General features: G+C 51.4%; 1 protein-coding gene across 1 annotated transcript in view; it reads right to left on the bottom strand.

The window, feature by feature from the left end:
- LAP3 (leucine aminopeptidase 3) overlaps positions 1–22,606 on the bottom strand; it is a 35,317-nt gene continuing 12,711 nt past the window's right edge. The window contains exons 6-13 of the mRNA XM_015426271.1: positions 22,010–22,199; positions 19,391–19,524; positions 17,417–17,541; positions 13,244–13,332; positions 10,921–11,023; positions 5,522–5,601; positions 2,203–2,312; positions 1–562 (exon numbers count right to left, since the gene is read on the bottom strand). Of these exons, the coding sequence (XP_015281757.1) occupies positions 367–562; positions 2,203–2,312; positions 5,522–5,601; positions 10,921–11,023; positions 13,244–13,332; positions 17,417–17,541; positions 19,391–19,524; positions 22,010–22,199 (1,027 nt within the window). The 3' untranslated portion in view covers positions 1–366. The remainder of the gene's footprint in view (positions 563–2,202; positions 2,313–5,521; positions 5,602–10,920; positions 11,024–13,243; positions 13,333–17,416; positions 17,542–19,390; positions 19,525–22,009; positions 22,200–22,606) is intronic.

Raw genomic sequence — 22,606 nt, 5'->3', positions numbered from 1 at the left:
TCAGGTTTCAAAGTTAAGTTTATTGCCTGTGACAGATTTACAGTCCCGGTTTCTAAGTCTGATTTGCGATTGTTCCTTCAGTACTAAATGTACAAAAAGGGCTCTGTGATGTCTCGTTGGCATAACAAAAAGGGGGAGAAAATAAGAGATCTTTGTTTGGCAAGGGCCTTTTACAAATGAATTTGTAGTCCGTCACTATAGTATTTTTTTTTTAATTTGCAGAAAACACCACGTGTTGTCCTTTGGGTATTTTGGTAGGTCATCTACACCCATGGGGACATTAGCTCGTTTCTGAATCAGTTCCAAAATTAACCAAAGGACTGGTTTTAAGGTTGGAGGCTACACAAGGGCAGATCTAGCCACTTCCTAGACGCTTTTCTTGTCTTGGCTCAGTCGGGTAATAAACTCGACTAGAGTCCGCGTGGGGCGACCTGCCATGCCTTTGCGGAGGTACGGGACTTCGTCTTTATTTTCCATCACGCCAGCAATATCCAAGTGAGCCCAGTGAGGGGCGGTTACGAACTCTTTCAAGAAGGCAGCAGCTGTGCAGGCGCCACCAGACCTGACAGGAAAGACAAGGATTGCCATAATTAATCCTCTTTTACTGTTTACTTAAGAATGCAAGCTCATTTCAGACGTTTATTAATTTAGACATTTTCTGTGCCCCCTCTCCAGGGAACCTGCCCAATGTGGCTTGCAAAATAAAACACAATAAAGCACAAAACACTGTAAAACACAAAGCACTGTATTAATTTAAACTCAGCCATAAAAACCCAGCCAAGGCATAAAAACGTGTGCAGTTCTTGAGCTATAAGCAGACTATAATGCTTCTGTCAGCTACGCTGCCTTGAAGGTTGGGGAGGTTGGTCTGTGTCTGGTTAATTGCTATTGCTTTCCTTTCAGGTTAATTGCGACTGCATTCCTTTCTGTGATTTCTCTGCTGTGCGCCGAAACGCTTATCTATACAGATGTGCAGGAGGGTGTTGTAGTGTCTGGGACTTCCCTAGGTGCCGTGGGAGAGTGTTCGTTCTCAGCTTCAGCTACCTAACGGTCTCTAAGCCTTAGCCCGCGCGCGGGAGGGCGTCAAATTGGCCAGTACTGGAGTGTATATGCATACGAATACCCTATATCCTATTATGCCCATGGGGCCGCTGCCATTCTTAACATGTTATGTTATGTTACTGCATCTATAGCTCTGCAATAAAAATATTACCGTTCCTGAATGCGTGTACTTCGTTGTTGGCTGTGGGTAATACATGGGTAATACAAAATGTTTCGGCCTGGCACTGAAAAGACGGTAGGGTAGCTGCCAGGAAACCCTCATGGGGAACGGCGAGGTTGCTCCCTCTAAGCTGCGGAGTCTTGTGAGCAAAAATTCTGCTTTGTGAGCTACTGACATTAAAGTTGGAAGCAAGCGATTTGGCTGCTGCATCAATCAGTTTGCTCTGGAGCCCTCCTTCCTGAGTGAAGACAAAAATGCCTGAGCTAGAGGCTAAAAAACTGTGCGCTTAGCTCTCACTAGCTCAAATTAGAGAGAGCACTGGGCGCCACCACTGAGAAAGCCCCGTCTCCAACCACCTCACCTTTGGAAACGGGGACACAGAGAGCAGGTCTTGTGAGGAAGACCTTACCTGGCGGGCTGAACAGTCTAGAGAGGGAGGTGGCCCTTCAAGTACCTCGGCCCCAAGCCATTTAAAGCTTTAAAGGTAAGAAACAGCCCTCTGAAATGTGCCCAGAAACGGATGGGCAGCCGGAGACATGGGTTGACACAGCTGCAGCTTAGAACCCACGCCAGGGTTGCACCTTTCAGATGTAAAAGCCACGGGTCCCTGTTGTTTCAGATTTCCATCCTCCCAGCTTCGATCCCATCTTTGTGGGGCGGGAGCCTGTGGAGGCAGAGGGGTGCTCCCAAGCACTGGCTGTCCGTTCGGCCTGCGCACTGACCCACGGCTTCGCCTGATTTGCAGGGGCCCATCCCTGGAAGCAGACGGCCTTGCCTCCTGCCGCTGCCCCACTTGCACGCAAATCCAGACACGCTCCTTAAGCTACTCTTGCCTCCGTGCCTCGAGAGGCTCTCCGCGTCCTCTCCTCACATACTGCACCTTCTCCTTCTCCTGATTCCCGACTGACACAAGGACTCGGAGGGGCAGTTCCATGTAGTAGCAGCGACTACGGGTTCCGTATTTCAGTTCGGCAACATACCTGTACTTCCCAATGTTGTTGAGATCGGCAAGCGGAGCGTCCGTGACCTGTTTGGTGTAATGTTCATAGAGAGGCATCCTCCAGACGCGGTCCCCGGTCACGATGCTGGCCTGCAGAGGAAACATCAGCATCGCACTGTGAGTGAAAGGAAGTCAACGGGGTGGATCCTGCCCCTGTCCTACCACTCCACCTCATAAGGTTTGAGGCCTTTCTCCAAGGTCTGGAAGAGTCGCTTAAGTTGGACGAAACTCCTTAAGCATCTAACTCACGGGAGTGCTAGGAAGAAGAGATTGGAGAGGCTTACAATCTCCTTTCCCTTCCCCTCCCCACAACAGACACCCTGTGAGGTAGGTGGTGCTGAGACAGCTCTGAGAGAACTGCGGATTGCCCAGGGTCACCCTGCAGCTGCATGTGAAGGAGTGGGGAATCAAACCCGGTTCTCCCAGATTAGAGTCTGTGCTCTTGACCACGACACCAAACTGGCTCTCAGATCCACTCTGGTGTTCTTAAAACTTTTCCACAGGTCCAGGACAAGATGCAGTCATGATTCTGATCTGATCCCAAAGCTTATGGCTCTGATCCCAGAGCTAATGACTCCAGCACACTCGATCACCCAGAACAAAGCATTTGTGTCTTCTACTTTCTCTCTGGCGTAGAGTCCACATGAAACAGTCAAATGCGCTTTGGACTTCCAATGTGCAAATTCCCTTGTGAACGTACGATGTGGAGACTTGATTAGCACATGCTGGAGAATAAGGTTAGTGGGAAGGAACTGCTGGAATGCTGAGGTGGTGGGAAGGACTGACCAAAGGGAAGGATTTCGTCACACAGCGTATCAATTTGTGAACTCGCTGCCACGGCCACCAACTTGGAGGGCTTTAAAAGGGAGAGTGGGCACATTCATGGAGGACGGGGCTATCAGTGGCTGCTCATCATGATGGAGATCTACTCCCTCCAGTACCAGAGGTAGAAGGCCTCCCTAAATCCGGTGCTGGAGAACACAGGCAGGATGATGCTGTTGCTGTCTTCCTGGTTCTGGGCTTCCCAGAGGGAGCCGGTTGGCCCCTGCATGAACAGAACGCTGGATCTGATGGGCCTGGGGTCTGATCCAGCCGGATTCTTGAGAGCCAGTTTGGTGTTGTGGTTAAGTGCGCGGACTGTAATCTGGGAGAACCAGGTTTGATTCCCCACTCCTCCACTGGCACCCGGCTGGATGACCTTGGGGCAAGCCATAGTCCTGTCAGAGCTGTCCTTGAAAGAGAGCAGTTTCTGTCAGAGCTCTCTCAGCCCCCACCTACCTCACAGGGTGTCTGTTGTGGGGAGGGGAGGGGAGGAGAAAGGGATCGTAAGCCACTCTGAGACTCCCTTGGGTAGTGAAGGGCGGGGGATAAATCCAATCTCTTCCTCTTCTGCTCTTGCCACTTGTGACTGGAGGGGAAGGACTGTATTTTAGAATGGCTCCCACATGTTAAAAGCTCTCTGCCAACAGAAAGCCAGCACATATATATGAAGGAGCATTTGAAACTGGATTCCACCCACCTATGCAGTCATTCTGTTGCCTCGGACTCCTGCATGCTTGTTCAGGATGGATAAAAGGAAATAATTATTTACAGAGAGAGGGATTAAAATGTGGAATTCGCTGCCAGAGGATGTCGTGACGGCCACAGGAATGAACACCTTGAAAGGGGGATTGGATAGATTCATGGAGATCAGTCTATCAATGGCTACAAGCCACGGTGACTGAGGGGAACCTCCATATTCAGAGGCACTAAGCCTCTGAAGCCCAGAGCCAGGATGCAATATCAGGAGAAGGCCTCGGCCTCTATGCCCTGTTGTTGGCCCTCCAGAAGAACTGGTTGGCCCCTGTGTGAGACACGAGACTGGACTAGATGGACCCTCACTGGTCTGGCCCAGCAGGGCTCTTCTGAGGTTCCTATCAGGGGAAGGCCTCGGCCTCTCTGCCCTGTTGCTGGCCCTCCAGAGGAACTGGTTGGCCCCTGTGTGAGACAGGATGCTGGACTAGATGGACCCTCACTGGTCTGGCCCAGCAGGGCTCGTCTGAGGTTCCTATCAGGGGAAGGCCTCGGCCTCTCTGCCCTGTTGCTGGCCCTCCAGAGGAACTGGTTGGCCCCTGTGTGAGACACGAGGCTGGACTAGATGGACCCTCACTGGTCTGGCCCAGCAGGGCTCTTCTGAGGTTCCTATCAGGGGAAGGCCTCGGCCTCTCTGCCCTGTTGCTGGCCCTCCAGGGGAACTGGTTGGCCCCTGTGTGAGACACGAGGCTGGACTAGATGGACCCTCACTGGTCTGATCCAGCAGGGCTCTTCTGAGGTTCCTATCAAGGGAAGTGCTCGGCCTCTCTGCCCTGTTGCTGGCCCTCCAGAGGAACTGGTTGGTCCCTGTGTGAGACAGGATGCTGGACTAGATGGACCCTCACTGGTCTGGCCCAGCAGGGCTCTTCTGAGGTTCCTATCAAGGGAAGTGCTCGGCCTCTCTGCCCTGTTGCTGGCCCTCCATAGGAACTGGTTGGTCCCTGTGTGAGACAGGATGCTGGACTAGATGGACCCTCACTGGTCTGGCCCAGCAGGGCTCTTCTGAGGTTCCTATCAAGGGAAGTGCTCGGCCTCTCTGCCCTGTTGCTGGCCCTCCAGAGGAACTGGTTGGCCCCTGTGTGAGACAGGATGCTGGACTAGATGGACCCTCACTGGTCTGGCCCAGCAGGGCTCTTCTGAGGTTCCTATCAAGGGAAGTGCTCGGCCTCTCTGCCCTGTTGCTGGCCCTCCAGAGGAACTGGTTGGCCCCTGTGTGAGACAGGATGCTGGACTAGATGGACCCTCACTGGCCTGATCCAACAGGGCTCTTCTGATGTTCTTATATGTAGATGAGGCCTAAGAAATATCAGTTGAAGCAACAGAAGTCTGGAGCTTGCTCCCAAGTGTTCTATTGTGTGTGTTTACAAGCCCACTACTGTTCCAGATGTACAGAGAAAATTCAAGCGTTTCTACATTTTGAAAGGGAGGAATCTAAGAAGTGCCTTGTCAGATTGGATTCAAGAGCTTCTTCTGGTCCCCCTCTTCATTCCCAAGGTGACCAGTCAGATTCCCATAGAAAGATCCCCAACGGGGCATGTAACTCGTGCCAGGATCTGGTCGTGCAAGAGGCATCCCACCTCCAGAGTCCAGTTCTGTTTTTAGCTCCCAAGGTCAGCAGCTTCTGACTGACCGATCCGCCACAGAAGGATCCGCTCTTACAGCCTTCGAGCCAGTAGCCACCCCCCTCCCTTGTGAGCCAGGAAGTTGCTCTTTGTCCCGTGACTGACCTCATACAGCTGATCCCACAGCTGTTTCGAATTGGTAAAAACCCCGGTGGCTGCAGATCCCAGCGCAATATCCATGGCACCTAGAGAAGAGCAGAGAGAGCCCGCGTTACCAATCTGTTTTCCCACAGGGTGGGAGGAGCGTCTCTTGCGCTCTCTCTCCGCTTCCAGTTGTGCTTCGATAGTGTCAGATAGAAGGTACCCCCTGAACAGTTTCCTTCGCTGGAAAGATCGGAATGCAGGCCGCGTTTGTGCCCAGAGAGCTGCGATACGTCCCCTCCCAAATCCAAAGGTGGGTGGGTTGGAGGCCAGCAAGCAAGGAAGGGGAAAGAACGGACGAGGGTCCGGACAGAGCAGAGAAACGGGGGAATGGACGGCCACAGCTCAGTCTCCTTCCGCCTTTCTCTAGCCGCTCAGCCACAGCATGAAGACACCACACGGTCCTTGCGACGAGCCACGGCCACACACAAAACGACTCCTGCTCTCAGTGCGAGTAGCCAGAAACTTTGAGGTTCGGTTTGCTGGATGTGTCCAAGGAAGGGGCGTCCTGCCGCAGATGAGCAAAAGACGAAGTCGTCTGGGTATGAGGGAAACACACACACACCCCACCCTGAAACATCCACATTAGGACAGGGGTGATGTGGACGGCAACCATGGGACTGATTGTGGGACCCTTGAAAGGCAGCTGCCGCAGCTGAGCAACAAAAGTGCCAGGAGACCTGGGCATCGCCTGGCTGCAGGGAGGGCTGGAACAGCTCCTGACCTTTTGCAAGATGATTCGTTCTCGCGAGGGGCTGGAAGCGGCCAGGGGGCACGCGTGGCTTGCCACATTGCCTCCCGAATGGGTGAGAGAGCAGGCCAGCGAGGAGGCACCCAGTTGCTCTCTCGGCGGTGGGAGGGAGGGCCGAGGAGGCAAACAGGCGGCTGTGCTGGAGGAAAAACCCCTCTCCCCTCTTATTTATCTATTTAAACCATCTTAGCTGCTTTTCTCCTTGGCAGGACTCAAGGTGGCTTGTGATATAAATAAAATATTATAAAAACAACAGTGATAAAACCTCTAACAGTCAAAGATTAAAAACTCCGATCAGGCCCACCAATAATAAATCGACCAAAAGGCAGACCTCAGTAAAGCTGTCTCCCACGGCCTCCTGGAGATCAACCGTCAGGGGGCCGGGCGCACCTCCCTGGGGAGGCTGCTCCATCATTGGGGGGCTGCCCCTGAAAAGGCCCTCTCTCACGGGCCCACCAAATTTTTATTTATTTATTTATTTTTCGCATTTATATCCCCCCCATCCTGTAAACGGGCTCAGGGCGGGTCACAACATTTGAATAAATACAATAAAATTTAACAACACATTAAAACATATAACATATAAACAGTCGCCCTGACTGACGACCTCCGTAGGCATCTGGATCATGGCAGTGTGGCGGCACTGGCGTTGTTAGATCTGTTGGCCGCTTGACACGGTCGACCACCAGTTGCTGGCCCACTGCCTCGCCAACGTGGGGATTCAGGGGCTTGCCCTCCAATGATTTGCCTTTTTTCTCCAAGGTCGGGGACAAAGGGTGGCGATAGGGGATCAGCGGTCCCGGAGACATCCTCTTGAATGTGGGGTGCCTCAGGGGGCAGTGCTGTCCCCGATGTTGTTCAACATCTACATGCGCCCCGTTGCCCAGATTGCTTGGAGCTGTGGGCTTGGGTGCCATCAATATGCAGATGACACCCAGGTCTATCTGATGCTGGGCGGCCAGTCAAACTCCGACCCAGATGACCTTTATCGAGCATTACAGGCTGTGGCTGGTCGGCTCAGACTGAGCCGGTTGAAACTAAACCCGGCAGAAATGGAGGTCCTGGGGGTGAGTCAGACCGGTCGGGGGTTGGGATCGGGGTGCATTTGCCCGGCACCGGCTTTCCTGAGTCAGTCAGATCTCACCACAGTGCTCCTTGCCTTAGTTACATCTAGACTGGGCTACTGCCGTGTGTTGTGCTTGGGGCTACCCTTGAAGAGGGTTTGGAAGCTGCAGCTAGTGCAGAATGCTGCAGCCAGGCTGTTGATGGGGCTCTCTAGAAGGGATCACATCTGGCCTGTGTTGAAAGCGCTGCACTAGCTGCCAATAGTGTACCGGATTCGCTTCAAAGTGCTGGTTCTTACCTTTAAAGCTCTATATGGCCAGGGTCCGACTTACCTAAGGGACCACCTTTCCCCATACATTCCCCCAAGGGCACTACGGTCAGGGAGTCAACACCTCCTGGTAATTCCAGGCCCCAGAGTCATCAAATTTGCTGCTACCAGGGCCAGGGCTTTTTCGGTGGCGGCTCCTACCTGGTGGAATGAACTCCCGGAGGAGATCCGGGCCCTGCGGGACCTTTCGCACTTCCACGGGGCCTGTAAAATGGAGCTCTTCCGCCAGGCTTTTGAGTAGGAGCCGCCGCCACCACTATTCCATGTTCGTCATTTTTACACCATCGCACCCCCCACCACCACTTATGTGGGTACCATTGGGGTGTGCGAGACGACCCTGGATTGAGAAGGGATGACAGTGCTACTGGAACATATGCTGGTTTGGGATTAGCTCCATCTTGGGATAAATGATTAATGTGAAACCAAGAGCACCAACACTTTATTGGATTGTATTATATTGTTTTATTTTGTTTTTATCTGTTTTAATGTTGGCATTCGTGCCGTTTTGTTAGCCGCCCTGAGCCTTTGGGGAGGGCAGGGTATAAATCTAATAAATAAATAAATAAAATCAGTAGTCATGCTTGCCGTAGGGAGAATCCGGCCCATTGATGTAGCCGGTTATCAGTAGGTGGGAGATTGCAACCTCGGAGGGCCATATGTGGACGCCCGCTGCATCAGCCAAAGGCCTGGTGGAAGAGCTCCGTCTTACAGGCCCTACGCAATTGCATAAGATCCCGCAGGGCCCTGGTCTCAATAGGGTGGGGGGCCAGGGCAGAAAAAGCCCTGGCCCTGGTCGAGGCTAGGCAATCACCAGGAGATGTTGACTCTCAGAGCGTAACGCTCTCCGAGGCGTATATGGGAAGAGGCGGTCCCTTAGGTATGTTGGTCCCAGGCCGTATAAGGCTTTGAAGGTAATTCCCAACACCTTGAAGCGGATCCAGTACTCAACTGGCAACCAATGCAGCTGACAGAGCACATGCCGAACGTGGGTCTGCACAGGTGTCGACGCCAGCAGGCGCGCCGCTGCATTTTGTATCAGCTGTAATTTCCGGATCAGCTTCAAGGGTAAGCCTTGAAGTGTCCTTAATTGGTGGGACAGTCAGGAGGGCCTCTCCCCACAATTTTAATTCCTGGGCCGGAATGTACAGAAGAAGACGGTCCTCCTGATGCCCCAGTCCCAAGGCACGGAGGGCTTTAAAGGACAAAACCCACACTGTGAATGGGGCCTGGGAGCGGACTGGGAGCCAGTGTGATTGCTGTAGGGTTGGGGACAGGCGCTCCCGATAGCTGGCCCCGACCAGCAGTCCAGCCACAGCATTCTGCACTAGCTGCAGCTTCCAAACCCTCTTCAAGGGTAGCCCCAAGCACAACACACGGCAGTAGCCCAGTCTAGATGTAACTAAGGCAAGGAGCACTGTGGTGAGATCTGACTGACTCAGGAAAGCCGGTGCCGGGCAAATGCACCCCGAGCCAGTGTCATAAGGCGACCACTGTGTCAAGCAGCACTCCCAAGCTGCGAATCTGGCTTTTCAAGGGGGAGTGTCATGCTCCCTCTAAGCTGTGGAGTCTTGTGAGCAAAAATCCTACTTTGTGAGCTACTGGCATTAAAGTTGTGAGCGAGCGATTTGGCTGCTGCATAAATTAGCCTGCTCTGGAGTCCTCCTTCCTTTCTGCTCACTCAAAGCACCGCTGTCTTGTCAGGATTACGTTTCGCCTTGTTCACCCTCATCTGGCCCGTTACTGACTCCAAACACCAAGTTCAGAACATCAAAGTCATACTTGGAATCAGGTGGAAAAGAAAGGTAGAGGTGGGGATCGTCTGCATATTGGTGACACTGCAGCCCATGCCTCCTGATGACCTCTCCCAGGGGCTTCGTACAGAATGGGGGATATGATGGACCCCCTGCAGATCCCCACAGGTCAGCGGCAGAGCAGGAATCCCCCAACGCTGCTTTCTGAGACCGACCCCCAGACAGGACTCAAACCACCACAGCACAGTGCCCCTCAGTCCCAGTGTCCAGAGGCAGCTCAGTCGGATACGACAGTCGATAGTCTTAGGCCCCTGAGAAGGCCAGAACTAGCGGGGCCACATTCCCCTGCCTAGTACCCGGGAGAGGTCATCAACCAAGGCGACCAAAACAGTCTCTGTTCCCAACCCTGGCCCGGAGCCAAACGGAAATGGGTCCAGAAAAATCCGTCTCTTCCGCGAATGCCTGAAGCTCCACTTCTGGGGCCCCGTGGGCCCCTCCTGTGGGATGATGGAGGGCAAGCTAAGTGAGACACGAGACTTGGGACAGCCCCGCCTCCCACAGAAGCAAAATGCCAAACCGGCCGGCCTCCCACCCTCCACTCGTTGGCTCTGCAGCCTCTGCACCTGGAGCCTCCCTGCTCCGCCCTCTGCTTGCCAGTCGGAGCCTAGATGGGGGGGTCCTCCCAGGAATCCACTGAAGCGGCACTCAGGCTGGTGATGGAGCAAAGACGGGACAGAAAAGTGAGAAGTCTGAAAGGAAGGAAGGCCGGCACCCTCCTAAGCATGAAATAAAAAGAAGTCCTTCTTCACCCAAAGAGTCATTAATGTGTGGACTTCACTGCTGCAGGAAGGGGTGGCGGCTACAAGCACGGACAGCTTCAAGGGGGGACTGGATAAACATACGGAGCAGAGGTCCACCAATGGCTATTAGCCACAAGGTACAGATGGAAGTCTCTGTCTGGGGCAGGGATGCTCTGTCTTCTTGGTGCTTGGGGAGGTCAACAGTGGGAGGGCTTCTGGAGTTCTGGCCCCGCACGCGGACTTCCTGGTGGGTCCCGGGTTTCGGCCACTGTGTGACTCAGAGTGTTGGAATGGATGGGCCATTGGCCTGATCCAGCATGGCTTCCCTTACGTTCTTATGAATGCCGGCAGTCTCTCTGCTTACAAAAGACACACACAGTTGGAAACCACACACTTTAAGCCATGCCAGCATAGCCTAGAGGCCGCATCCTTTCCTCAGAACTCATGGGCTGGTGAACACGTCTTGGGAGGAGGACGCAGGCAGCGCCACCACCTATGGCGCATGATGCACGCAGACACACTCTGTGTGTCGCTGAGCACTCCCAGAGCCAGAGCCAGGCCGACTCTGTCCTCAAAGGAGAGGATCCGTCGCTGTTCAGCGGGTATTCCAGCAGGTATTCTGGGACCACGAAGGACGGGAGCCACGAACAAATGAAAAGGCACAATACCTGTTAACGTTGCGGCATCGACAATGGCCCTGGGATTAAAGCTGTGTGCGTAGTAAAGAGCGTCCGCCAAGACCAGCCTTCCCTCTGCATCCGTGTTATCGATCTGACACAAAACAGAGGAGCCAGGGAGGAAAGGGTTAGACCCTCTTTTTCTATTGGATCATTGTCGTCACATTATGTCAGCGCACTACGAGGGAGAAAGTCCCGACCTGGATAGCCCAGGCTAGACTGACCCCATCAGGTCTCGGAAACTAAGCAGGGTCGGCCCTGGCCCGTGTTTGGATGGGAGACCACCCAGGAAGTCCAGGGCCACGATGCAGAGGCAGGCAACAGCAAGCCCACCTCTGAACGTCTCTGGCCCTGAAATCCCCACTAGGGGTCGCCATAAGTCACAGAGTCACAGAAACAGGGAGTTGGAAGGGACCTGCGGGGTCATCTAGTCCAACTCCCTGCACAAGGCAGGAAATTCACAAATACCTCCCCCTCCCACACCCACAGTGACTGCCCTGAAGATGACAAAAAACCATCAGGATCCCCGGCCAAACCGGCCTGGAGAAAAATTGCTTCCTGACCCCAAAGTGGCAACTGGCATTTCCTTGGGCATAGAAGAAAGGGCCAGGAGAACCAAGCACTGGTGCAACAACGCTGCCTGCCCTCCCTCTCATGATCTGCCCAAGTTCACAGAATCCACACTGCTGTCAGGTGGCCATCTGGCCCCTCTTTGAAAGCCTCCAAAGAAGGGGAGCCCACCACCCCCCCAGGAAGCCCATTTCACGGAGGAACCTCTCTAACTGTCAGGAAGTTCTTCCTCATGTTTAGCCGAAAACATTAGCTGAAGTCAGCTTGACAGCGAAAAATTATAATAAAACTAGGGAGAAAGGAATATAAACAAGCATCATCTTCATGTTTGGAAAGCCCAATCTGAGCTTTCAGGGCATTTCCCAGGCACTACCCCCAAACACCTCAACTGCTACCCTGTAGACAGGGGTCATTTCCTGCAGGAGCCCACAGGAGCGGAGCTCCACCAGTAAAGAGCCCAGGGGGCGGGCACATGCAACAAGCCCCACCCCCTGCTCCCAGCAGCCCTCAGTCAGAGCAAGAAGCAGCCAGGTAAGCTGCAGAGCCCCTCCCTGACCCCCCAGTCCAAAACAGTCCAGTGGCACCTTTAAGACCAAGTTTTATTCAGGTACAACCTCTCCCTCCTCTGCGAGGACAGATCTGCACGTCCCCCCCCCCAATAGCTAGCAATCCAAAACAGTCCAGTGGAGCCTGAGCGGTGGGTGTTGCCTTCTGACACACTTCCGGTGATGTCAGGGGGTGTGGCATATGCAAATAAGTTATGCTAATGAGTTATGCTAATAAGCTCCTGCACCTCTTTTTCTACGAAATGACCCCTGCCTGTAGAGTAGAATTCATATACCACAGATGGGGGGTGAGGGAGCCCCAAAGCTACTGAACAGTGGTCTGTCCATGCAGGAGAATGCAGTGGAAGAGTGGAGAATACCATTTGGGGGGAGGGGTGCATTATTAAAAAAACCCCTATGCATAAGAACTTCTATAGCTGGGGGGAAAAAAACCCTGACCTGGATGGCCCAGGCGGTCTTGATCTTGCCAGATCTCGGAAGCTAAGCAGGGTCAGCCATGGTCAGTATTTGGATGGGAGACCACCAAGGGATACTAGGGTTGCAATGCAGAGGCAGGCCAGGCAGGCCATGGCCAACCACCTCTGAACCTCTCTTGCTTTGAACACCCCATCAGGGGTTGCCACAAGTCGGCTGCAACTTGACAGCAAAAAAAAAGGGGGGGGAAGGGGGGGGAAGGGGGGGAAACTAAGACATCAGGGGAAAAAGCATAAGTGCTTGTTCTAGCTGTCTACCTACAAGGAGTCTTTTAGGCTTAGGAAGCATTTGGAACAATTGCTGGAAGACACAGGATAGACAGCAGGACATAAATCGAATAAACAGGACATTTTTTTAAAACGTGGATTCCCACCAGCAGCCTGGGGAGTGACATTCCATTGTACTACATCCTTTTGTTTCTCATATAGACCAGGCCCGAGTGTGCGGTTCAGGCAGTACTTCGACCAGGGATGTCTGGGCTCATCTATTACACCCCTCCAGGAACTAGCACTTTGTCAGATGAAGCACCCACAAAGCCAGACACCAAGCCTGTAAAAACAGGACATTCTACCCACTGTCCACCAAGACCGGATTTTCTCTGTGGGGTTGATCTCCAAGGGAAACTGCTTTCGCTGCTCACAGTCAACTGACCCTTGCCTGCTTCGTGCAAACAGTTGCAGGAGAGCCTCCTGAAACACACCAACCTGAATCGTCTTCCCGCTCTTGGCCCTCACGACATCTCCGGGCTTGTTTGCCTTCCCACTGGGCAAGTTCTCACACAGAGGTGCCAAACCTGAGTTGGAAAAAATAAATGAACTGTTTACTGCCTTCGGACATCACGATCACTGCAATATTTTCATATCACAGTTTGCATGGTTTATGAAAGCAGATGCGATTGTAGCTGTCTTCTGAAAGCTGTGGTCCTCTTTTGGTACCCAGTTGCTGAAATGCTATGCTGGGGATTATTAGAAATGAAAGGGTATTCAATTCAATTTGATTTATTACGATCAAAGATCAGCAAATACCTTAAAATGTTACATATAGTTAACAGTGAAATACAGCCAGATGGTATAGGTAAAAAAATTTGTTAAGACAACGTGGATTTTAAAATTTCTTAAGAAGTAATAGACTTCTGTCTGGTTAGGATAGCACAAAAAAGTGGAGTCCAAGGCCTCTTAGCTAATTCACAACTCAATGGTATCAAGTCTAGCAGGCAAAGAGACTGGGTGTTGGCCACTGTGTGACATAGTGTTGGATTGGATGGGCCACTGGCCTGATCCAACATGGCTTCTCTTATGTTTTTAAGTCAGGGGCAGTGATGCTCTGTATTCTTGGTGCTTGGGGGGCAACAGTGGGAGGGCGTCTCAAGTTCTAGCCCCGCTGATGGCACCTGGTATTTTTGGCCACTATGTGACACAGAGTGTTGGACTGGATGGGCCACTGGCCTGATCCAGCATGGCTTCTCTTATGTTCTCAGATCATATCATTGCTACCTATAAACAGGGAAACCTGTGGCTACAGGCACCCCTGGAAACTGCTGTGGGTGAAAGTCCCTAAAACAACCACCTTGGTATCCCCTCCTTCGTGTCCTCTCCTTCACCATGGACAACTCTCTCCAAGTCCACCAGCCCTCATGGCAGTACAGCCCCTCACTGATAGGGTTTGGGGTTTTTTTTTGGGGGGGGGGTGTTCTTGGCAAACAGGAAAGTGCAGCCCGGGACAGGGACATGACTCCCCCCCCCCCGTCTGCAACACAAGAAAGGCCGAAGGAGCATGCAGCCACTACCTACCCTGGGGGGCTTTCTTCTATGCCCTGCTATGTCAAAGGCCAGATGATATGTGAATGGGGGACCAGCTATCTGAATGTCCCAACAGTGGGCTCATTTCCTAAATATATATCATGCATCTTCTTTGCTAGATGCTACATATCTCATGCAAAATAGGGTGTGGTGTGCTGCTTATTTTTGGGGTCTGTTTTTTACTTTAAAATGACTCTTTGTATATAAACTGGTTAGTTTCTGCTGCCACCAGGAATTCAAAATTCCAAAAATCTCTTTCTGCTGCTGGTAATGTGACCTAGGGTCTGGGCATTTCAGAAGTTTATGTGGCCCTGAGGAAGGATTGAACTGAAATCTGGGATATACTTCAACAAAATTTGATTTATTGATTAAAGAACAAAAACAAGTTGCTGGTTATCTTTAACTGTTTTGGGAATAAAGAACTTGTAAATATAACTGGGTAGGTATCAGCAGCCATGAAATTAAAAGACGCCTGCTCCTTGGGAGGAAAGCGATGGCGAACCTCAACAGCATGATAAAAAGTAGAGACATCACCCTGCCAACAAAAGTCCACATGGTCAAAGCAATGGTATTCCCAGTAGTCATGTATGGCTGCGAGAGTTGGACTATAAGGAAGGCCGAGCGCAGAAGAATAGATTCTTTTGAACTATGGTGCTGGAGAAGACTCTTGAGAGTCCCTTGGACTGCAAGGAGATCAAATCAGTCAATCCTAAAAGAAATCAACCCTGACTGTTCCCTGGAAGGCCAGATAATGAAACTGAAGCTCAAATACTTTGGCCACCAAATGAGAAGGGAGCACTCCCTGGAGAAGACCCTGATGCTGGGAAAGACTGAAGGTCAAAGAAGACGGGGATGGCAAAGGATGAGATGGTTAGACAGTTTCATAGATGCAACGAACATGAAATTGAGCAAACTTCAGAGGACGGCGGAAGACAGGAGGGCCTGGCGGGAGCTGGTCCATGGGGTCGCGAAGAGTCGGACTCGACTGTGCGACAACAACAAACACAAAGGCATCACACACACAGTCCTTCTGACACTAAAATTCCACACTGACAGGAATCTCTCTTTCATGTGGGCAGCCACACTGGCTAAGCTCTTTGTCTTATGAACGCTCTCAAAACTTTAGAGTCGCACAGACTCTCCTCATAGCTCTTCCACACTTCACTTCCCAAGGACACATACACAGAACTCTTTAAGTTTCCACACAGAACGCTGCCATATCGCTCACAGAATTCCCTCAAGACACACACACAGATTCACTCAGAACAACTCCTCCTACACTCTCAGTCATCCACCAGTCACAGCACACTTGCCTCCCTCGATCACTCTCCTTCCAGCACTGCACTCAAACCAAACATTTAAAGACACACACTCAATAACACAAGGATCATTACACAGGGTTTTGCAGATAAGCTAGAGAACAAACAAGGCGGAAACAAGAAAGGTCAATATCCTTCTCACCAGTCCTGCATGGCGGAAGAAGAAGAGATTGGATTCATACCCCGCCCTTCACTACTCAAAGGAGTCTCAGAGCGGCTTACAAACTCCTTTCCCTTCCCCTCCCCACAACAGACACCCTGTGAGGTGGGTGGGGCTGAGAGAGCTCTGACACAAACGGCTTTTTCAAGGACAACTGTGCCGGAACTACGGCTTGCCCAAGGTCATCCAGCAGGTGCAAGTGGAGGACTGGGGAATCAAACCCGGTTCTCTCAGATTAGAGTCCACGCACTTAACCACTACACCAAACTGGATTCAGAGGACAGGCCGTAGGTCAGTGAGGAAACACTGGCTTTGCTGGCACGAGGTCCCAGGCTCAGTCCCAGGAGCTCCACAGAAAGGGCTCTCAGGCAACAGTGTTGGGGAAGATGCCGCCGCCTCCGGAGAACTCAGAGAGCCCCTCTGTCAGAGTAGACGGTACTTAGGCCTCAGCAGATGAATGAGCCGACTCTGCGTAAGGCGGCTTCGTGACCTGGATCCCACGGACCTGTTTTGCTCAGGGTGGCGCCCTCTCCTCTGGCGCGAGAGGAAAGCACCTGGCAGTGGAGGAAGCCACCCGTGTCAGTGGAACAGAGCAGTGCTCGAGGCGAACAATGTCTTGTGTCTCTTGACTCGCTTGCTCTGCGCACTGCCTCCTGAGATGAGGTGGGGGGGCAAGCAGGGAGAGGGGCCTTCTGGGTCCTGGCCCCATCTGGAACTCTCTCCCCAGGGAGACTCGCCTGTCCCCCCCCCACTTCTGTGGCCAGGGGAGGACTTTATAGTTTCACTTGGTGTTCCCTCAGCGATCCCTCCTTCCCACCCGCTGGTTTAATGGCTGCCTCGATGTTTCTGTCTGTGTATTTGAGCTTTGGTTTCAGTTCTTTTAATGAGGTGTTTCTGTTTGTTTTTAATGGCTTTTAAAACTGATGTACGTTCTTAATCGGTTAGCCACCACAGTGGCCTCGGTGAGGGCAGAAAGGCTGGGTGAGTCTACACAAATACACAAAGAAAACACATTCCTCGCTACCCCTTCTCTTTCCGTTTGGTGTAGTGGATAAGTGCGTGGACTCTAATCTGGGAGAACCAGGTTTGATACCCCACTCCTCCACTTGCACCTGCTGGATGACCTTGGGCAAGCCATAGTTCTGATAAGAGCTGTTCTCTCAAGGGCGGTTTCTGTCAGAGCTCTCTCAGCCCCCCCCCACCTCGACAGGGGATCTACCACTTCAGATTAACCGCACTGTTCCCCCCCACCACCTTTGTTACACTCATCTGTATAATATAGAGTCAGTTCGGTGTGAGAGCCAGTTTGGTGTAGTGGTTAAGTGCGGGGACTCTAATCTGGGAGAACCGGGTTTGATTCCCCACTCCTCCACTTGCAGATGCTGGATGACCTTGGGCAAACCATAGTTCTGTCAGGGCTGTTCTTGAAAAAGAGCCGTTTCTGTCAAGAGCTCTCTCAGCCCCACCTACCTCTCAGGGTGTCTGTTGTTGGGCGGGGGAGGGAAAGGAGTTTGTAAGCCCCTCTGAGACACCTTTGGGTAGAGAAGGGCGGGGTATGAATCCAATCTCTTCTTCTTCTTCTCTTCTTCTTTCACTTACCAATCAGGTTGATGGGGACTTTCAGCCGCGCGGCCGTCACAATGGCCGAGGAGATGGTCGCCGCTCCTCCCATATCGGCCCTCATGGCGTCCATGTTGGACGACGGCTTGATGGAGATGCCGCCACTGGAAACAGAGGCGCCAGCAGGGTTTAGTGGAAATGCCGATTCTCGAGTGGTTGCACACACCCCTGGCCAATGTTCCCTCTAATATCTCCCCCCACCCCCCTACTGAGCCGACCAGTTCACACCCTGAGCAGAATAGAACTGCTGGCCTTGGCCAGGTCCATGGCCTTTTCAGCCTTGGCCCCAGCTCGGTGGAACTCTCTCCCGGATGACATCCGTGCCCTGCCTGACTTATTAAAACTTCACGGGGCCCCTAAGGCAGAGGTGTTCCGCCAGGTCTTTGGCTGAGGCCAGCAATGGTTCCCCACATCTGCCCGGCACCCTCCCCCTCCCCTCCCCCCAAAACCAAATGCGAGATAGGCCATCTTGTCCTGAAATTGTCTTTAAATATTCGTGTTTGAATGCTAATATGGCATTTTTATGGTTCTGATCGGTTTCATAATGTACTTGGTTTTACAATGTATTGAATTTGTGTTGTAAACCGCCCTGAGCCCTGCGTCAGTGGGGGAGGGCAGTCAAGAAATTGAAATAAATAAATAAATAAAAATCTTAAAATGGGCAACGGGCAGTGCAAGGCCCTGCGAGGCTCCAGACGGCTGCTGCTGGGCAGTGTCCATGAACGGCCACTCACGTGCACAGCTCAGGGGGGACACTGCCCCCGACGTCTTGCTTTCTGCCACTCCTGATCCTCCCCAAAAGAGCACACACGCGGAAAGCATGACAAATCCCCCAAACGCCTATGAGCTTCCATTTTTGCTTCCATTTCTCTCCTCCCTGGTGTCGGGCTTGGCTTCCCTGCCCTTTGTGTCAAGCCAGTAAGTAGGTGCCAGCTCCCAGCAGCACTTGGCATAAGCCCAGGAGCCCGTTTTTGAACCCACTGCTCTCAGGTGGACAGAAATAACCCCAAAACCATAGATCCTGGAGACGATTTACAAATCATGTGACACTTCTCTCTGAGGCACCTGATATAAGGGGGCCAGTGTTCCCTCTAAGCTGAGTTAGTGTGAGCTAGCTCACAGTTTTTTAGCCTTCGGCTCACTTATTTTTGTCTTGGCTCAGGAAGGATGGCTCCAGAGAAGAGATGTGAAGGCCCGGGAAAAAAACGGAAAAAATTGGGGGGGAAACGTTCCCCCCCCTTTTTTTCCCTAAAGCCTTTTTTGTTTTTTTTCCCAAAAAATTGGAAAAATTGAAAAAAGAAGAGAAAAGGGGAAAAAAATGATTATGGAATGTTTTATTTTAACATGATGAATAACATATTTTAAGACAAGGTGTTCAAATATTTTCCAAATAATTTCTAAAAAATACGTATGGTATCAGATTGATCTAATTTCTGTGCACTGAGGACAAGCAAGTCCTAGGTTACAAACTGAACTCTCCAATGCAAGAACAAGATGCAATTCTTCCTTTAGGAAGTGCTATTGTCACAAGAAAAGAAAAAGGTTTCAATTTTGTTTTTGCATGTGGCTGGGTATTCTGTTTGTAATAATTGTTTGGATACACTATATTTTTAATATACTAGTTGTGATAATTGCATGCCAAGTAAAAATGTCCTTAGTCATATTTTATGTTCCTAAAGTAACAGAATGACTTTCAATCTGGAAAAGAAAAAAGAAGTGCTAATGTAGCATTTTTTCCGATTTTTCCAGAAATTTTACATCTCTACTCCAGAGCAAACTAATTTAAGCAGCAGCCAAATGGCTCGCTCACAATTTGAATGCCAGGAGCTCACAAAGTAGAATTTTTAATCCAAAGACTCTGCAGCTTAGAGGGAGCACTGGGGGGGGGGGGTGTTCTTGGCAAATTTTCAGATTCTGTTTCCTCACACTCAGGCACAGGCACCAAAGACTCACCTATCAAACGTAATTCCTTTCCCAACAAACACCAGTGGGGGCTCCTTGGTGTCGCTGCTGCCCTGGTAGTGAATCTCTAAGAAAACCGGAGGTTCCTCAGAGCCTTTGGCGACGCTGAGGAAGGAGCGCATCTCCTGGGCTTCGATCCAGGCCTGATCCCTGAAACAGAGATGGAGCTCAGCCATTCCCATTGCGAACGGGACAGAAAGGATAGAGCTGGACTTCCACCCTTGTGTGCCAAGGAAGGAAGGAGTCGCCTCCCCCCTGCTCCCGACTGACAGGGTGACTGCGTGGCAAAAGACCCAGCGTCAGAAGAAGAGGAGGAGATTGGATTTATACCCCACCCTTCATTACCCAAAGAAGTCTCAGAGCGGCTTACAAACTCCTTTCCCTTCCCCTCTCCACAACAGACACCCTGTGAGGTAGGTGGGGCTTAGAGAGCTCTTTCAAGGACTGCTCTTGAGAGAACAGTTCTGACAGAACTATGGCTTGCCCAAGGTCATCCAGCAGCTGCAAGTGGAAGAAGAAGACGAAGAAGAGATTGGATTTATACCCCACCCTTCACTCGGAGTCTCAGAGCGGCTTACAAACTCCTGTCCCTTCCCCTCCCCACAACAGACATCCTGTAAGGTAGGTGGGGCTGCGAGAGCTCTTTCAAGGACAGCTCTTGTCAGAACTACAGCTTGCCCAAGGTCATCCAGCAGGTGCAAGTGGAGGAGTGGGGAATCAAACCCGGTTCTCCCAGATTAGAGTCCGCGCACTTCACCACTACACCAAACTGGCTCTCAAGCAGGGGATCAGCACAGTACAAACGGCTTGAGAATATTCTGGTCCAGGGGTCCCCAACATGGCGCCCTCGGGTGCCACAGTCCCTGCCAACCCCTTTCGTGGCAACTGCCAAGGCTTTTCAGGAAACAGGTGGGGCCAGGTAGAGCTTCTGCCCAGCAAGGCTTCTGACCGGCTGTGCAGCCGCTGCCACACCACGAGGATCTACACTGTGTTACTGAAGTTGAGCCACGGCAAACGTTTTGCAGCCGGCTCCGCCTCCTGCGGCTGCCATTTTGTGTCTGCGGCTACCATGCCCTGTCACAATTCCAAAGGTGCCTGCAGACTCAACAAAGCCTGGGGACCCCTGTTCTAGTGAGTTCTAGTCTCCGTCTCCTGCCCTTTTGCCTAACAAGCATTCTGAAGCTATTTAATGGGAAATGCCCTGAATACAGAGTAAGGGTACTGTGGTGCTGAGATCTGGGTTCGAATCCCCACTAAACCACTAAGCTCACTGGGTGACCTTGGACTGGCCACTCCCTCTTAGAGCAGGTCTGGCTAAAGGTCATTTCAACAGCAGCAGACTGGCAACAGATCTCGTATGGTCTGTGTGGACCAGAGCAGTGAAATCTGGCGGGCCAGGTCTGGCCACTGTCCTCTCATTGGCTTCTCTTTTGCCAGCAGATTGGCCATAGCTAAATGCTGCAAACTTTGCTAAACCAGAAAAGCCCGCATAAAAAGATTTGCATGTGGGATGCAGGGCCTCAGGAATCACAATACAAAAAAACAACTATGGATATGAGCCCAAATGGGAAAAAACAATAACCGTAGAACAAATAACTACTTAATGCTTAAAGAAATCTCTTTTTTAATCCACCAATTTACTAAATACATAAACATCAAATAACAGAAATAGAAGAAGAGGAAGAGATTGGATTTATGCCCCACCCTTCACTACCCAGGGGAGTCTCAGAGCAGCTTACAAACTCCTTTCCCTTCCCCTCCCCACAACAGACACCCTGTGAGGTAGGTGGGGCTGAGAGAGCTCTGACAGAAACTGCCCCTTTTCAAGAACAGCTGTGCCAGAACTATGGCTTGCCCAAGGTCATCCAGCAGCTGCGAGTGGAGGAGTGGGGAATCAAACCCGGTTCTCCCAGACTAGAGTCCGCACACTTAACCACTACACCAAGCAAATCTCTTTTTTAATCTACCAATTTACTAAATACATAAACATCAAATAATAGAAATAACACCATCATTTATACAAAGCTAGTCTACTGGTGAACAAATCCCTTTAAATCGCTAAATTCTTACAAATATATTGAAAAGCTAATAAACACTAATAAAGAGCACAGTAAAGCGAAGAAGTATCCTTTTTGAAATATTATAATGCTGTGCACTTTGACAGGGCATGAATACTTTTATTCCTATATGCTTTCTGAGAAAGGAGTCATAATGACAAAATTTGTCTCAGATGATGTTGAGAGGCTTTTTCTCCATGCAGAAGCAGCCTCCAGTCTTACGGGACGATTCTTCTATGAATAAGAGCACTTGCACCTATTGTTGATTTTTGCTTAAAGTCTTTGCGCTTTTGCATACACCTTGTTCTTTGTTTCAGCTTCTACTACTTTATTGTATACATGATAAACCTATCTATGTCTAAATACTGTAAAATATACTATTGTAATTAATTAGAAAAATTACCAAATAGTTAGCGTCTCGTTGCAGTGTTTTCCCCCTCCTGACGGGCACCAAAGAGTCAGCGGCTGCCTCGACCCACCACAGACTCAAAGAGAAAAGGCGCCGCTTGTCCCCCCTGCACGGCCTGAAGAGGCTCTCCTGAAGCCACCTTACCTGGGCTTCGATCCAGGCCTGATCCCTGATATGGACCGTCACGTTGCTGCTGATGCTCTTCAGCTTCTCTCCGATGACGGCAGCAAATCTGGTCGGCGTGACGTGGTTGGCGGGGCCCTCCATCAGGATTCGGGCCAAGTTCTGGCCCTCTGCGTAGATCAGGCCTTTCTGCCAGGCCTCTGCTCCCTCACTACATGGAAACAGAGAGGGCAGCGTCATGCCATGTCTCCTGGCAGAGACACACCGGAATTCAGCTGCTCTCCATAGGGTGTCTCACACAGTGGGCAACCAGTTCCCCTAGAGGGCCCGCAACAGGGCAGAGGCCAAGGCCTCCCTACTAAGAATATCAGAAGAGCCCAGCTGGATCAAACCAGTGGTCCGTCTAGTCCAGCATCCTGTCTCACACAGTGACCAACCAGTTCAAGGGCGAAGAAGAGAAGAAGAGGAGGAGGAGGAGATTGGATTTATACCCCACCCTTCACTACCCAAAGGAGTCTCAGAGCGGATTCCCTTCCCCTCCCCACAACAGACACCCTGTGGGGTAGGTGGGGCCGAGAGAGCTCTGACAGAAACGGCTCTTTTTCAAGAACAGCTCTG

This window comes from Gekko japonicus, unplaced genomic scaffold, assembly GCF_001447785.1.
Source record: "Gekko japonicus isolate JY-2015 unplaced genomic scaffold, Gekko_japonicus_V1.1 scaffold451, whole genome shotgun sequence".
In the NCBI taxonomy this organism is placed as follows: Eukaryota; Metazoa; Chordata; class Lepidosauria; order Squamata; family Gekkonidae; genus Gekko; species Gekko japonicus.
The sequence above is the reverse complement of the archived record's forward strand: the minus strand, read 5'-3'. Positions and strand labels throughout refer to the sequence as shown.